Source organism: Sceloporus occidentalis, unplaced genomic scaffold, assembly GCF_023333645.1.
Source record: "Sceloporus occidentalis isolate IW3139 unplaced genomic scaffold, rSceOcc1.0.p SCAF_5, whole genome shotgun sequence".
NCBI classification, from domain to species: domain Eukaryota; kingdom Metazoa; phylum Chordata; class Lepidosauria; order Squamata; family Phrynosomatidae; genus Sceloporus; species Sceloporus occidentalis.
The window spans coordinates 126,017,013-126,034,944 of NW_028316985.1; the positions used below are offsets into that span (position 1 = coordinate 126,017,013).

Sequence of the window (17,932 nt, forward strand, 5' to 3'; positions counted from 1 at the left end):
TGCTAAGTGCATAGTGCACTGCCACTAAAAAAGACAGGATTTGAGGTACCCTGGTTTTTTGCATCCGCAGGCGGTCCAGAATGGAACCCCTGGAGATATGAAGGGCCGACTGTATGATTGTACAAAACAACAATACAGAGTATCACTTGGGTCGGGGTGGGAGTCAGGATAATTAAACTATTATAAAAATCACAATTTTTTTTTAGTGTGGCTATTGTCCACAAGACAGTGTCACACATAAAAACCTAAATGTCAGGCTCATCATCATGGTGCCGCAGTGGTTAAATGCCTGTACTGCAGCCACTCACTCACAAACCATAAGGTTGTGAGTTCAATACCAGCCAGGGGCTCAAGCTTGACTCAGGCTTATCCTTTCGAGGTCACTAAAATGAGTACCCAACTTGTTGGGGGTCATTAGCTTACAGTTATACACTGTTTAGGGAGTGCTTAAGTGCACTGATAAGTGATATAGAAATGTACTTACTATTGCTATCGCTATCATTAAATGCTTTGAAATGAAATTTCTTTGTGTGCCAGAAGTCCCAAAAGTTCAATCCTTGGCATTTCCAGTAGCATGGTCTTTAAATAGCAGGAGACAGGAAAGACTCCTCCCTGACTGAGGCATTTGGGACTTGATGTCAGTCAGAGTACAGAATTTTGAGTTAGACAAACCAGTGGCCTTTGTACAAAGGCAGCTTCACTGACTCGTTTCATAATGACACTGCTCTGATATTATTTTCTCATAATCTATTTCAAGGGAAGGCTTTACAATTATTCTCAAATTTGTACTGACAAATAAAGTTGATTTTCAGAAGATTCTTCAAGAGTTTCTACTCAAGTTACTGTTAAGATGGCAGTAGACATCTGGAGCCTTTGACTTTCCATTAGTTTAAAACAAAAATCTTATTTCCTAACCTGTCACAATCCTAGTGTGGGGAGAGCCCATACTTGAATGGCACAGCACGTGCTTTGTACACACAATCAAATGACGTCAGGACATTTCCTCTCCTTCAGAACCTAAAGATCTGCTGTTAGTTGGAAAAGACATAGCAGTTGGCTGGATGGTTCAGTAGTTAGATGGAACAAGGCAGCATCAAAAATGTCTTTGTTTCAAACGTAGAAAATATAATATGAACATGATAAAATGAGTTGGAAACACAGAACACAACTAAGCATACAGATTTTCTTCACAGCAGTGGTATTTGCAAAATAAAATTAAAAAGACTTGAAAACATAACATATAACCAAATGTTATTTAATATTTTAAAAAGTAACACAATCCAAAATGGATATTTCACAGAACACTACATAAACAACATGAACACAATATTACCATATGGAGGGACTTTCAAATATAGACTTACAAAAATCCCTGTCCTTTTTTTCCTTTTAAGTTATTATACTAAGCATGACAAGTTATCATCATTTACAGTATGGTACACTGACACAATAAAAACCATGTCACAAATGTGCTGTTATAAATCAGTAACGTTAAGGGAAGACATTTCATGAACTGTAATTATTTCATATGAAATACTATACAATATAAACAGAACATCCAGCTTGGATGACCTTTACAGCAACCAGAGACCAAGTAATTTTAATTTTTTTTCAGTGCAAACACATTTATACAAGGCAGTCTTGGTTGCAAAACTCCCTTCTAGCATACAGTAAGTCCCACTTGCATTTATTAACTCATTTAAACCTAATGCAACAGTCACATTCAGTCACTCACAGAAGGTTACCTGCAGAAATATGATCCCTTTCAATATAAGTCTCTTGTTTGTACAGAAGTTAACATCTGTGCCAATTACTTGACAGGCCCTATTCAGATCTTTCACGCTCACATGTGGGTGTCTGGTTATTTTAATTTCTGTGTAAAATCCACTGTAATCTTCAATCAATGTAATGTTTGGCATGGCTGTGTACTGCATCAAGGGGTGTGTGCATGTGAGTTTCTCACTGAGAGAATAGTAGCATACTTAATGTTTTTAAGGGCAGCTTTTATAACCCAGAACATCTCACAATGGAGGCACCCTGGTAAGTCTGTGAAGTGTTTATATATCATATATTTGATATGATGGGAGTCTTTCAGGTCCAAAAATATGACACACTCAGTACTTAACCATGTTCTAAGCACCTTCTCCCTATAAAAGGAAATCCTAGTTGCCATTCTTCAGAGAGACAGGCAAAATGAAACAAACTGCCTCCCACTATGAACTATCCCTGTCCAATTTGCAAAGACAATTTTACTGCATAAGCTGCAGTACATGCTACTATTTCACTAAACCTCTCCAGAGTGGTGAATATGGCCTTTGTTTCTAGGTTACACGATGAGGAGGCAGCCACCATATTTGCATTTGTTAACTCATTGAAAACATAATGATGAAATAATGAAAGGTTCATGATTTCACCACAGTAAACTTTTCACTTAGGCTGTGACAATGCATAATAGTGGATTTGTCTAGCTTATTTTAACCAGAATTAAAACGGGTCAGTGGCTATGTCCTACAGCCTATTAGGTACCTGACACTGATTCTTGCAGATCCATGACAGGCTGCAACACTATGACAGAAAGGCCTACTGTATAGTGTACTTAGGGTCATAGATGACTCATTATTCTTCTATATGTATCTTACACTGCATTTATGGAATACATTAAAAAACACTTTCATGCATTCAATCTGAGTGGTCTAATCAAGGCCCATTTTCATGACATGTTAATAAATCTATACTGGTAATGATAAAACATTTTAAACAGTGAGACTACATATTTTCCTGCTACTTTCAATTAAATAAAATATGATTTTGCGCCAATGAAAACAAGATTGTGAATGGTATCAGAAAACAGTATCCTGTGATATCTCGTTATCCTTTAGTTCATCCTATTGCCCAAATCGTATGATAGCACCTAGTGTGTGAATCTGCAGCAGAGTAAGATCAAAGGCCATTTGTGTGTGCTCTCAGAGGTACCATGATGGTCACCTATTAGGCAAAAATACAGTGCCCCGATTGTCTAACACATAGAGAGGCATTCCACACTTTAGAAGTGTTGTAGTGGGTACAAATCAAATAATCTGAATTTGTATAATTAGTAATAGGATTAGGGCTGGAGGCCATTTTTAAAATAGCTAACAGAATGAATTTTACATTACTTCTATTTAATAAAAATGCTTCTCTGGAAAAGCAGACTGGAGCATAAACTACAGCAGACTCAACTGTACTGAATCTATCAATTTCACATTAGGAAATGCCTCTTGTAAAAAATATTTAAAAAATAGATTCGAGTCTATTCATCTTATAGCATTTTCCCCCATGAGCAGGAATGGTTATACTGCTGAAGTGAAACATGCTGGTACTCTTGTAAAAGAGAGTCCAAGGCTCCAAAATTATTTTTTCTTGTTTAATAGCTTAAAAATGAACTCTAAAGTGTTAATACTGAACTTACTTTTATTATTAAACTAATATTAATGGAAAATAGTGCTGTAGCTAATAAATAAGTTTGTTGCATCAGAGCAACTCTGCATCTGACAGTTTGGTGAATCTAAAAAGTCCCAATAGGGTTTATTTTCACTAGTTAATTTTATGAAGTACTTGAGATCCAGTGGCAAAAGGCACAACATTAGTGAAACAGATTACCATCTGTCATTAAATGTTCTTTATACCAAAACATATTCACGTTGATGGCTATTGCTGGTGATTTATTAAGGGAAGAACAGCTTTTAATTTTGTATCTATATCATACTAATTTTCTTATTATTTTTAGGGCTGCAAGTATTATCTGTATCCACGACTGCACAACACAAGTGTGGAATCTGCAACGGGCACAACAGGAGTCAGCACCTTCTGAATCTCTGCAAAGAGAGAAGGAAAAATGCACTAAGTAAAATTTGAAGATTTCAAAATGGCTCTGCATAGGACTATCAGTGGTAGGGTCTTATAGGCAGCTTCCAGTTTCTTGTACCATACTCTTTTTCCAAGGCTAGGAAAGCTGGAAAAATGTATTCAGTTAACTAAAGATGACTCTTTTTGGTGCACAGTCTGGATTACTTTGCTGTATTTTTTAGATTTTTCAGGCACTAAATATTCACAGCCCTAGGTATAATAAAGCCAATGTTATTTCTGCAATTTATAAAGTTCTTATAATACTTATTGTATATATGGTCCTTCAGCCCTGCTTATTTTTCCTATATGAGAGATGATGCCATGAATTTATCTGAACAACCTGAAACTCTTTCTTCCACATCTATAAAAACTGCAAGTCTGAAAGGGCACCTGCCACTCTGTCTTCTTAATCTTTCCCATTATATGCTTCTTGACTGTTCCCCTCTTTTTTAAAATCCAAATGAAAAACAGTGCTACACCTTATTTGATGGTTCTGTCATTGTTACCACTACTGTCAGGATCTCATGCTATTTATTTCAGTACAGGGGGAAAAATATTGGGCTTCAAAGTGTTCAGTCCCCAAGATGCATAAGATCGAGAAAATGGAGAGCGCATCACATCAGTGGCCCATTTGTAGACAGATAATGCTAGCAATTTTAGCTAAGCTCTGGCATGATATGTGGCCAAAAACCAAGGCAGAATAGGGCCCAAAATGTTTAAATGGAGGCAATAAAAATGCCTGGTGTGTCTTATGCTAAGCCCCAACTGCCAATCATATTCCGTATACCGTATATATTAACAGGCTTCTAAATTACAAGCAACACTTGACTTTCTACCAGGTAGAAACTGCAGTAGAAATGAAAAGACAAAGGGCAATTCTGACCCCCCCCCCCAACCCCTTTGCTTATCTAAACGATTCTACAACTTTGTATAAAACTTCATACTACTAAAGCCAAAAGCCAATTAAATACAGTAACAGGAAATCATGGCAATGAAAAATGACTTCATACGCAAGCACCGACACACAAGAGAACATCATGGCCTTTTTCTTCATAAAGTTTTAAATGTTGCTCTTAATAATACCCTTTAAAAAACATGTTGCTGCATTTCATCAAATTCATGGAGGTAGTTATATGTGTAAAAAAAGTTTTACCATAAAAGTAACATGTTGTATTATAATAATACATATCAAGTGTGCAAAATGCCGACAGATTTGTGTTGACCCTTTAAAGTTGAACACAACATAGAGATTCAACGCATTCTGGTTTGTAAACCTTTCAGTTGATACATTAGAAGGAGAATGATAGATGATCAACCATGTAATTAATACAAGGTTATCATGATTTCATCACAGGGTAATTGTGACAAAAACAGTCAAGCTCCACTCCTGTGGGTAAATATATTTATAATCTCAAAAATGGGCTTTCCTTATATTCCTTTTCAAAAGAATGCAAAATATTTCTTTTTTGTAATTTTTCTTTATATTACATGTTCTGAGAGTCACACTGATGCCAATAAAATATCAAGCTCATTCTTGGCAAACAGTCATGCCAGCCATAACAGAACTTTTTTTAAAAGCTTATCTTTGGGAATTTAAAAATGGTGAAGAAATTTCTTGTATAAAATTGGAATGATGACTTGTGCGTAACTGCCAGATGCATCAATTTAATTTAATCAATTTAATGTATCAGTTTATCCAAAGGAAAAAAATATACATGGCAACATTTCCCCAGTCCATATTTTAATACTGCATTTGAATTTATTTGCTTTTAACTGTAAATTTAGATGCCACTTCAACAATTTTATTTAGTCGACTGATACATACTGTAAATATCAGTGCATGCCTCAATGAAAAAACCCAATGAACACACAATTACTGCAATATTATAGCAAATTCCTCTCTGAAACCTAATGACTCTGGAGTTTGCAAGTATTAAATATTCCCAGAGTTCTATATGTAAGCAATAAGATTGGTCAGACTATGCATTTCTGGTTTTTTACAACAGAGATTCAAAGGCAAGTGGCCAAATGACTAACCAACCAAGCAGCATAATGATCTCCGTTATATGCACTGATCTCTATCTTAGTGCTCAAAACAAATACAGCATAGAGACCAGATTCTTTACTGGTTGTTCTAGGTATAAGAGTTGCAACTCTAATTTTCATAGGGCTCAAAATGCTCAGTGTGCACAATGGAATATTGGAATATGTGGAATACTTCCCAATACTGAAGGGAAGACAACAGCTCCAGCTTGTTCAGAACTCTAGGATTCATATCTGAGTCCTTACATATGCACCAGAACCACTGCATTTGTGATACAATAATCTACCCAAGTGTAAAGTGAGACCAATTCTGCCCAGCATTTATAAAGCTATTTCATAAGCACCTGAAAGCTGTTTAAAACTGGTTTCAGTTAAGAGTGCACCTTCAGAAGACAACAGAGAACACAAGTGAAGCCTGAACAGGTTGTACAAATTGTCACCAGTACCTGATGAAAATACTTTAATAGAATGCTTGATCATATCACCTGGATTTCAACAGAAGACAAATAGTGTAAATGTCAATGCATACAACAATTTACACTGTTTCTGATTATTCTTATAGTATCATCTCATATTTCAACTTGTACCACCATCATGACTTTCTGAAAACAAATTTTCTGCAATATGGGGTTGCATAAAAAACTGACAGCAGAATTTGGCCCTTTATGTTTTTCAGGTTAACTCTTGACGTTGTGGCTCTCTCTAAACATTAATCTAGAATACTTTTTATTAATAAATTACTTTGGATTAGCCATTTCAGGACATACACATTAGATATAATAAACCTGTGGATATAGAACTTCGGCTTTCAACTTTGTGAGACTCACGAAAGAAATGTCTTTTATTGAACTAACCTTTGCTGATGAAAAACCTAGAAAGCTTTTAGTCATTCTAATATTGTCAATGAATCTGTTTTACTATCTCAGTCTTTCAGATCAGATGAGAAATTTCTATTAGTGATCCTTCTGGATACATTTAATTTCAATTCATATGATTGTGTTTAAACTAAGTATTTCTATACAATGTTCATCCACAAAGAAATATAATTCAATAAAAGGCCTGAAGTTTATTTGTCTCTAAATCTGTTTTCTACAGTGTATGCTAGTTTCAATAGCCTAATTTAGGCACTCTAAAAGCTACATAAAATAGAAATATAATTTGTCCTTCCATAGAAAGAAATCAACTCTTCAGGCTGTTATTTTTCATTTGTATCACAAAGAGCTTTTCTCTTTATCTTTATTGAAAAAAATATTTTGATATTAATAATAATGTGGGGGTAACAACTGGAATGGTGCACTTAAGTGACCACCAACTTTATTTTTACTAACAAAACCTGTTAGTATAACTGCTTCTGTCACTCAGTGATGTTCCTTAATCAAAGTTAGATTTCTTTTTCCTCTCCCTCAATTCAAAGTCCTACATCCCTGTTTGCAACTAGGGGAAATTAAGAAATAAGTTTTAGATAAACATCTCATATTTCTTAAACAAATCAAATAAAGTAAAATAGATAACATATCTATTATCTCCCACCTTTTCCCATATCTTTAAAACATGACCTCTTTTGACTTACTTTTGCTATGGATTCTTGCAAAATCATGTCATGAAGACTCACAGTGAAAATGACAGATGTATAAATAATTCACAGGTAGAGCTGAGGTCTTTCCTAGTCTTGTTTGGCATTGTTTCCCCACAAGGTGACCCTTAGCTGTTTACTTTCAACAAAGGCTCAGTTTATAAAGGAAAATAATCAACTCTGTGGCAAATAGTTTAATCAGTGGTAGGGGGCATCACATATCTGTGGCATTTTTAAATGAAGTTGGCAACTGCATGACATTGAAAATGCAGATTACACTTACAGTGTCTAGACTTTCATATATGTGCTCAGTTACGATTAAGTGAAGCAAAAGTGTACATATTATCCCTACTGCTATTCTGTTGCTACAGAGCTGAAAAATGTGAAAAAGCAATACCTTGAAATAAAGATTTTTTGTTGCCCCTAGCCTATGTAGCAGCACAGTTTAAGTAGATATAAAAACTGTGTGGTTGAGATGCCTGTTCTTTTTCCTTCCAAAGACGTAAACATTGGTCCCAGTGTCGTAAACTTTGCTGTATAGGATGAGACAGAAGATCTGAGGAAGAAGCACTATCAAACACTTGTAACAGACGCTTGCAGACAATTAGCAGGTTTCTGCAGTTTTTCAGTTTCACTTGTTGGAGGATCAGCAGCTGCTCGGAAGCTGAACATTGGACCTGCACCACCATGTGCAGGACTGAGAGCTGGATTCTGACGTCTGTTGCTTTCCACAATGCTTGAAGTGTTGGAAGCTAAGCTCTCACGAGTACTAAAGAGAGAAACATAAAAACCAAATAAAGTTATAATATATACACCTAACCATCAGTTTATGAGAAGAAAAAGTGAGCAGAAAGTTATAGAAAGCTTTGATTTGCACACAACGGTTCCATCAGCACACATATCCTACTCTGACAAAAGATATATACAAAGTCAATGCACACAGTAAATTCCATTCATGTGCTGGGTACAAAAATCAGCCTCGTTTTTTCTTTGTTACTCCTTTTTGTAAAGCATATTTCTTTTCCTTGTGGCTGGGAACACAGCCTTGAAATTGTGTAAACAATCCCTCTTGCAAGGCAGAAAGGAGTTCAAGTAGTCACTGGTGAATAGGCTTTCAATACTCTGTGGAGACCTTGCCCAATCTTTAGGAAAAACAAAATTAGAATAACTAAGTAAAATAATTAAATGCATACTATTTGCTTAACTAATGGAATGGTGTATTTTAGTTTCTAATACCAGTATATTTTGGATGTCCTTTCCTTCCCCCTTCTGCTGTGGTGATCTGCGGTGGCTAAACTCTGTTTGAGATGGTTTCCCAGGTTTTTAGAACATTTGGTAAGCTTCAGAAGAAAAGGATAGAAGCAGTGGGATCCAGTGAAGACACACCACAGGGTTCTAGCCTCTGGTTGTAGGATCCAACCCTTCTTGATGCAGAAGGATGCCTTACTGAATATGGTCTTTTAATCTGGTGCAGAATATGAACAATTTGCTGCATATACTCTTAAAGTGTACATACATACACTTTTTAAACTCAAAGTACACATTGCTGCTGACCATGATTAAGAATTAATATGAATGCCTTATGTACTATGAATTTAAGAAGTCTTTAAGGCCTCGCAAATCTAAAATACTGAATTTTTCATTTGCCATTCAAGCGAGGAATACAATATATTATTACTGCAGGTGAAATGTAGCACCTTTGCATTCCAGACTGGTGCACTGAAGAACAGGGTCACCCTGGATCAGCTGCGTGGCTGGCATGACTGAACTAAGATATGAGAATTACTGTTGCATCACAGGCTCCACTGAACATTAGCACTTATCCTTTCTTATAAACCATACAGAACATTTCAAAGTAATTCTGAAACATGAAGAAAACAATTTTCTATATAGAGCAGGCTTCCGGCATGACATAGCTTTATCCAGCAAACATAGCCAGACACTAATCTTACCTAGCCTGCACATATTTGAGGCTAAGATAGTACTAATATTTTATATGTGTTCAAAACATGGATCTAAAAATAAACTGGAGGCAGAGGACAATAATAAGGTAGAGCAAATGATGCTAGATAAATGATGAACTCAACGTAAGAACAGTAGAAAAATTATCTGTATTCATGACCCTACAAGACAGTGGCAATAGATTTGATCTTGATTTCCTTTCCTTTCTTCCTCCCAGTTCTTTTCATCATTGGCCGGCTGCTTTCTATTTACAGTAACATTCATTTCAGTGTGCTGCTTGCATAATTAGGTATCATCCATGGTAATGTTGTGTATAGCAAGTTGGCTCTTTTTGCATTTTTCATATTACACTCCTTCGTACCCACTATATCTCATAAGAAGTCTTCCATATGATAAAATTTCCCAGTCAGTTGCTTTGCTTCAAACAGACTGTTATAGCTAGCTAGCAGTTCCCCCAAGATGCTATCATTCTATAATGATATCTCAGTTGCGGGTTTATGGGGGTAGTAATATCACATTACCCATGGGCAATAAAAGTCTTAAAGACATGGCAGAATGTTCCTGCCATGCTCCTCTCTGAATATGTACAGGGCAGATTTGATAGTATGAACTACTGGTTGCAACTCATAGGAACAGTCTAACCACACGCCTCTCCTTACATAATCCGCCCCACACTCTCAGAACAACAGGAAAGTACTTACTTGAGTACTCCAGGGTGAGATTGGCTGTAACTCACCAATGAGCATTCACAGCAATAGCTCCTGTGTGCTGGAATAAACTCCCTGAAGAGATCCGACTCAGTTCCTCTCTGTATGCTTTCAAGAAGGCGTTGAAAACTTATCTTTTCCGCCTAGCATACCCTCCTGACTCTTTATAGAGAAAGTTATCCCCTAATTGAAGTGTACCTCAAGATGTTTAACCTGTGATTGTGAGATTTTAAACTGTTTTTATATGATGTTTTATGGAAGTGTATCTGTGATTGTAATTGTATTGTAATATGATGTGATGTATATATATTTTTTCCTTGAATTTATAAACTACTTTGATCTCTTTGGAAAAGCGGTGTAGAAATAAAGATATTGTTGTTGTTGTTGTTGTTGAACAAGGATGCTGACTGAGCTCTAACATCAACTTGGGCATTTTCCAATGATTTACCCTTCTTTCATAATTGTCAGTGCCCCTCCATGAATATGGGTGATACTTGAAAGCAGTGAACACAAGAATCATAGAAAAATAACCTTAGACAGCTCAAAAGATAAACAAAACTAAAGCATCGATCTGCAATACTAGCGGGGGGGGGGGGAGGGGAGGATAGAGAAGATATTCTCATTTCCTCCAATGGTTGAAGTTCCTTTGACATCACAATTACTGCTATAAGCCAAATTTCCATCTGTTTAAATAGGAACTAATCATGAATACATGTTTCCTGTTACAGAGAATGCCATATGGTTTTGTCTTACCATTACAAATCAAAAACCTATATGAATAACAACAAATGAAACTAACTTTAAATATAAAAAATATAAAAATATATATAAAAAATAACTTATAATTTAATAATACACACATATCAAGTCAGTGTATTTTCTTTCCATCAAATTAGATGTCATAATAAGCTTTTTATCAGATATCATATAATGGTTATCATATAACCATAATTACATGAAACTATGCACTGAATGTAGTGCTGCATGATGGAAACATCTATGAATGGATAGATATCTAAATCCACATTCACACACATTATAACTGTAGGTCTATATTCTGAAATTACTAATATCACATAATTCTGTCAACACCTCAATTTAGATGCTGCTCCAAACCACAACTCCAACTCCCTCTCATGCATTTCAACCTGTGTCCTGTTTAATGCCACGGGAAAGCTTTAAATATGGCATCCCAAATCAGAAGTCATATGAAATTATGGCTTGAAGTACATGGGAACTATTTCAGGAGGCTGTACATGAGAAAAGAGGATACTGACAGTATCCTACTGTCTATCTAGCCCACATAAAATCATCTGAAGCAAGTCACTGTAATTATTATTGGAATACCTTCTCAAAACATACATTGGAAAAGTGTGTTTACAACATTTTACTTGGAAAATGCTCACCTTCAAAAAACAACAACAAAGGAACAAATCCATGATGAAATTTTGAAAACATGTCCTAAACCAATCTGGGTTGAAAGGAAAGAGTATCAAATAAGGAGCCTGAGGAGAAGAATGAAATGATTTTGGTTGGCAGTGTAGGACCCTTGAGTAACTCATTTGTGAGAGTCACAGAGACCACGAAGGATAAAAGTAAGTTGATGTGTCCTGTCAATACAGTTTTGACTTATGGTGATCTTACAAATGGGAGACCTCCAAGAGACACTGCCATTAACAGCCCTGTTTATGTCTTAGAAATTCAGGACTATTGCTTCTTTTACTGAATCAATCCAAATGTAATGCAGTCTTCTTTGCCTTCCACTTTATTGAGCATTATTTTCTTTTCCAGTGAGTCAAGTTGTCTCATGATAGGTCTAATGTATGTTAGCTTTATTTTAATCATATTGGCTGTCAGTATAAGTCTAGGACCCATTTAAGTGTCTTTTTGTCAGTCCGTAATTTATATCTACAGAACTCTCCACCAGCAACACATTTCAAATGAGTAGATTTTCCTCCTGTTAGTTTTCCTTACTCTGCAGCTTACACAACCATACAAAGAAATAGAAATACTATGGTATGGATGATTCTGAGTTTGGTATTCACTTGTACACCAAGGATAGAACAATAAGAATACCAAGTCCATAAAATGGACATCATAAAACACTAACTGAGGTAACTAAAAAGAATCCCTACTCCACATATACATTGGAAAAGGAAGACACCATCGCTTAGAAAAAAACTTTGCATGGTTTCTTCGGGCATTATGTGAGTATTCAATGCAGATTAAAGACAATTTAGAGCATATTAGAAGCAACTTGGTTAATAATAACCAAATAACCAGCAATACTAAAATTCTTGCTATTATCTTAACTCCAGAATCTAAAAGTCCAGTACAAGATAGGACAATCCAGAAGCAGATCAATATAACTTTGTGGGAGCTGACCAGAAAACAAATGCAACAGTAAAATCTACAGAAACTCAAAGAAACTAGCAAGCAGATCTCAGAAATTTAGCCTTTCCATTACATATGTGCAGTAGCAGCTGTCAGGAAAGCAGGAAATTTCAGCAGATTGTAGTAACACTGTAATTAAGCTAATAGTGTCATTTTGGGTACATGATCAATTTCTTACAGAGGAAATGTTTTATAAGGAAAAGTGTCACAAATGGTGCACGTCACAGTTTGTTCATCAGATCTGACTGCTTTTGTCTAAGGTTAAAGGAAAAGTGTAGAAGAAAGCTGGACTGTTAAAACTGTATTCTCTCTTTTTCTTCCTGCTTTCTGAAGAGGACACAACTTGACCTGCAAAGGCATTCTCCCTAAACAGTTGCAGCCTCTTTATCCTTGGTTTGTCTGTAAGTTAAATACAGTCAGCCCTTCTTATACACGGATTTTTTATACACGGATTCAAGCATACACGGTTTGAAAATGTTCCAAAAAAGTATAAATTTACCTTGGTTTTCCATTTTTTATACGGGACACCATTTTGCTATGTCATTATATTTAATGGGACTTGAGCATACACGGATTTTGTTATACACGGGGGATCTTGGAACCAAACCCCAGCGTACAACAAGGGTCCACTGTACTTTAAAAAATGGGGAGAAGAACACTTTGGTGGTATAAGGCCAAGGGTAAGAACAACCCAATGGGTGTTCAATTTTCAATAGGGTTCCAAAGTCTACAATCACTGAAGTGGCTGCCTTAGTGAGTGGTTTAGTGCCTTACCTCACTTGCCTGATTAGCTGTCTATTGCTGCTGTTTGATATTCCTTCGGACCACCTGCGCATAAGCAAGTTACTGGACAGCAGAAAGGAGAAGAGACAGCCCTAGCTGTGGTATCTCAGATGTTTCTTTTTTTATCTCCTTAGTCTTGATCTTTATGTTTTCTGTGTTTGGGGTTGAGCAAACAGCAACAGCCAGAGTTGTATCTTATCCAATTCTGCCCTCACTGTGCTCACTTCCAGCAAAACTGAGTCAGTGGCTGTTATGATGTCCCTCATCAACAAAAAAAAAACCTAAAATGGAAACAAAATAAAAACAAAGAGAAAATGCCCACACATTGAAAAAGATGGGGCCAAAGAGTACTGCAGTTTGTTACTATTTTTTGCCAGAATGTCAGAGAGACTTGATAGGGTCATTGATTTCTATCTCGTAGGCAAACAGGCATGATACTGACATATCTGAGGCACTTCATATATGTATGCCATAGATCTATGGACGTTCCAAAAAAGCACAGTTTTTTAAAGAAAAGGTGTCTTGAATTGCAAAAATTAAACTTCAAAAATCTCAATTTTAATTTTAAAAACCAACAATGCAGGCTTTTTCGTTTTTGTTCTTGTCTGAGATAAACAGTCCATAGAAACAAGCATTTTACCACACATCTGCATTTTAAGGGAAAGAACCTCCATCTTACAACTTGACATAATAAAAGTGACCAAGCTTCCTAGGGTTTGGGAGTTCATCTTGAGATAGATTAGTTGATAATGCTGGCTCAAACGTATTTTGCTAGGCAAATAATACTGACCTAGATATTTTTTGTGATTATTCCCAATTGTGTGAACAAAGTCATAAGGGTCTGGAGGCTACCCAATCTTAGAGATATTATCAGTCAAGCAAAAGACAGATTGCTTCAAAATGTAGGGGAAAATGTTGTAAGAGAATAAAAGCATAGCACCACAAAATGTAATGTGATATGTGATTCTATGATATGACAATATAAGCTTAAATTACTAAATGAAGCCATAAATTATTTTTAATGTCCTACCGTGGGGAATTGAACCCACTGTCAACAGTGATGCTGCTGCTATCCATGCTGTCCAGTCTTGCTGAATGTGTGGCTCTCTGGTTGTTGCTATTTTCAGTCTCTTTTGGAGTGAGAAGAGTGAGATTCTTCTCAAACTTCCTTTGTAGGTCTCTTTCTTTTTCTCGCTCAAGAAGCCACTGCATAGTGCCCACATCATCCCGATTCTTCTCTTCTTCAGCATTCTTATTTGTCCCTTCCTCAGAGTCATCATCATCAGATACATTGTAATAATCAAATGATGCTTCTTGGTTTCCAGCTGTCTCTTGCTGTCTCTGGGAAACAGGTATAAGTTGCGTAACTGAGGTTACCATAGCTTGTTCGATTTTGTCACATCTGCTTGGCAATGTGTCAGAAGATATCTTTTGATGAGGTTTTAATAGCGGCACACTAGGCTTGTGAAAACTGTTAACAGACAGAGTACTGTGGAGAGGCTTAAAAAGTGTGTCTTTACTAAATATTTCTTTCCTCTTATCAAGGCTACTGGATTCTGTGTTGTGGTGCTGAACCAGTCGGCCATTTGCAATCACTTCAGGGGTTTGGCTAGTAACAATTGGTCCACTGCTGTTGCTTTGCCCTTTAGGTGACTCCTCTTTGTGCACTCCAGGTTCCCTGGTTATGTGCTGTGACTGTCTTTCTGAGGGAGACGCTTTTTTAACACTATCTGTCAAAGTCATTGTGTCATGGTCATCTTTATTTTTTCCTAAAGGTGAAGGAGCAGTAAGTACAGTTTCACTAGAAGTGTTACACTGAAAGTAATCATCAATGGTTGATTTAGTGGTACAGGAGTTGAGATCACTGTAGGGTTGTAAGTTCTCTGCTGGCTTGCTTTGTTCCAATAGGTTACAAGGAGAGGGAGTTTCTGTGTTGCTACCAGTTTTTTCAGGTTTAATTATCTCTTTGTAGTTTGCAGATGACATCAGAGCCCTTTGATGACTGAGAGATTGCGAAGGCCTTAAGGTGCTATCATCAATGTATGCTTGGCTGGTTGTTTGGTCATCTTGGCTGCAAGCTTCAGCTATGTCTTCAGGTGTTCCTAAAGAAGCAGCACCCAGAGGTCCTTTGGAGTTATCCATTGACCGAGACCGCTCCTTGGCTTTATTAGACCTCTCATTTCTTGACCTTCGGTCCTGTGTATGGCTGTGGCTTCGATGTACCTTAGAATGGGAGCTTCCCCTTGAAGGTTCAGGAAAAGGCATTTCAGTTCTCCTTTTGGCTAGTTCACCAGATACATCCCATTCAGGTGTCATGGGAAAGTGAGATTCAAGGACATTAGGACTGCTGTGCATGATAAAATTGTCCCTTTTGTGTTCTATTATGAAGCAGCCTTCCCGTGGAGACCTTGTGAGAGGGTCATAGAAATCATATTCTCTTTCACCCGGTACATCCAAATGGGAACCCTCTGAAGGATCTCCTTTAGAGACTCGAGTTTTACTGTGTGACCGAGATTTTCCATGAGACTTCCTATGACTTCTACTCTTTTTGCTTCTCCCACTATGGTGAACTGAAGATCCAGCCTTGCTTCTTTGAGCTTTTTCTTCTTCAAGTTTCTTCATTAGTGCAGTGTGCCTCATGACATTTTCTACAGTCAAATCTGGGTTTATGCGCCTAATTATCGCCATCTCTACCTCCCTAGGTATAGTGGTAGGGGTATCTTCATCCCTTAAAGGCCATTCCTCAGGAGGAAACTGGGCAGAAAAATTTGCCAACTGTTTCGTTTTATCCTTTTTAAAACTTAGTCGAAACAGTTTTAGCCCAAATTTTTTAGACTGCTTTTCTGCATCTTTAGGCTTTGTAAGTGTCTCTGTTTTGTAAGAAAAATTTACAGTACTTTTACTTTTTTCAGTGGGTGGCACCTGGCATAGAGAAGGGGGGCAATAGGAGTCCTTACAGTCTTTTGCCGATTTCCTCTGTAGAGTCGAGGCATGCATGCTATGCATGTCTTCTCTGCAACAATGGCAAGAGTCGCAGTGGTTTTTGGGTAATGTTCGGTCTCTGACACATCCCGAGGTGGAAGGAGTTATAGTTCCTTGCTGCGGAGAGGTACACTGAGACCTGTCAGGTATCCTCTCATCAAGATGGTACCACTTACTGTTAGTTCGTATAAGGGATGGTGTTATAAAATAAGTCTGTGGGGTCACAATAAAGTAGCCATCTGGAGTTGGGTATATTTTCCTCTCTCGTACCAGCATATTTAAAGTGTGACGAAGGATTTCAGGACTTGGAGTTGGAACACCTGAAAGCAAACAATAAAATGTATTTATGAATTGCATTTTATCACATTAAATTCAGAGATTATTTTTTCAGCCCTTCCCCAAAATAACCAGATCCTTGACATGATCTTGCAAAATGTGCAAGCAAAATGTGGTGAAGCATTATCCAGTAAGTTTAACACTTAATGCCTGTAAATTATTAAATATAAAGGAAAAGTACTGATGGGTTATGAAAAAAATCTAGTTATTTGTTCCAGAAGTGTTGTTAATCTTACGGTTGAGAGTCATCCCCCTATGCCAAACCCCAAAGTGAGGATCTTCAAAATATATTGTACAGTATCTCATCCCCTTGCTCCTTATTCTGATAAATATTTATATCCTAGTTAGCTGAGTTATTAGTTGAGAACATAAAAGCAAGATAGCAAAAGACATAGTTCTACTATTTGGGGCATCTGCACATGTATTTTCAATAACTAAACAGCAAATCTGCAAAAAAAATTGCTCTGGGGAAAAATACGTAAAAATCTAAATCAACATTTCCATGATAAATATTCATTGTGTCTTAAGATGAAACAAGAAGCACATCATCATTTTTAATTTAGGTGGAAGGTTTATTTCAATGTCAGGCTAAAGCCATTGTCTGGATGTTATTGGATTTGCTATATGGCCAACAGGACTAGAGGCTAAAGTCAGATTGTGTTCAGTTTTTCCATATAGTTTTGTAGTACCACTGATAGCTGTGAAGACTTCTTCTGTTTTCAAAATAACTGTGACATTCCTACTAGTATAAATAACAATGCACTGCTGGGCAACTGCAATTTCCAGTTGTACAACCAATTGTGGAAGCAGTTGTACAAACATTTCCATGCTGGCCTAAAGTCTCCAAGGAGTGCCTACTGATTCCACAACTTGAAAAACCAGTGGAATTCTTATAGCATATTATTTTCTTTCTATATTAGGGCCTAAATATTGTGAAGGCACCAGGCCTGATCTTGGAAGCCAAGCAGGGAAGCTAAGCAGCCCTGGTTAGTACTTGGATGGAAGACTGCCTGTTAATACCAGCTGCTGTAGGCTATATTTCAGAGGAACGAACTGACAAAACCACCTCTGAGAAACACAAGGGATTCTTGTAAGTTGATAGGCAATTTGAAAGTGTGCACACATACACACACAACTGTATTAGATGTAAGCCTTGATTTAATCATGAATTAAAATTAATGATAGGTGAAAGCTCTGGGAATTATAACAGGTTGATAAAAGAAATTCTAGAGGTTTTATGCTAAATCAGGATAATAAGAAATAATTA

General features: G+C 36.8%; 1 protein-coding gene across 2 annotated transcripts in view; it reads right to left on the bottom strand.

Annotated features, from left to right (window-relative positions):
- Positions 1-1,239: 1,239 nt before the first annotated feature.
- Positions 1,240-17,932, bottom strand: part of STOX2 (storkhead box 2) — an 82,364-nt gene continuing 65,671 nt past the window's right edge. For both annotated transcript variants that reach the window (XM_089525410.1, XM_089525411.1), the window contains exons 3-4: positions 14,378-16,649; positions 1,240-8,270 (exon numbers count right to left, since the gene is read on the bottom strand). In XM_089525410.1, the coding sequence (XP_089381536.1) occupies positions 8,075-8,270; positions 14,378-16,649 (2,468 nt within the window). In that variant the 3' untranslated portion in view covers positions 1,240-8,074. The remainder of the gene's footprint in view (positions 8,271-14,377; positions 16,650-17,932) is intronic.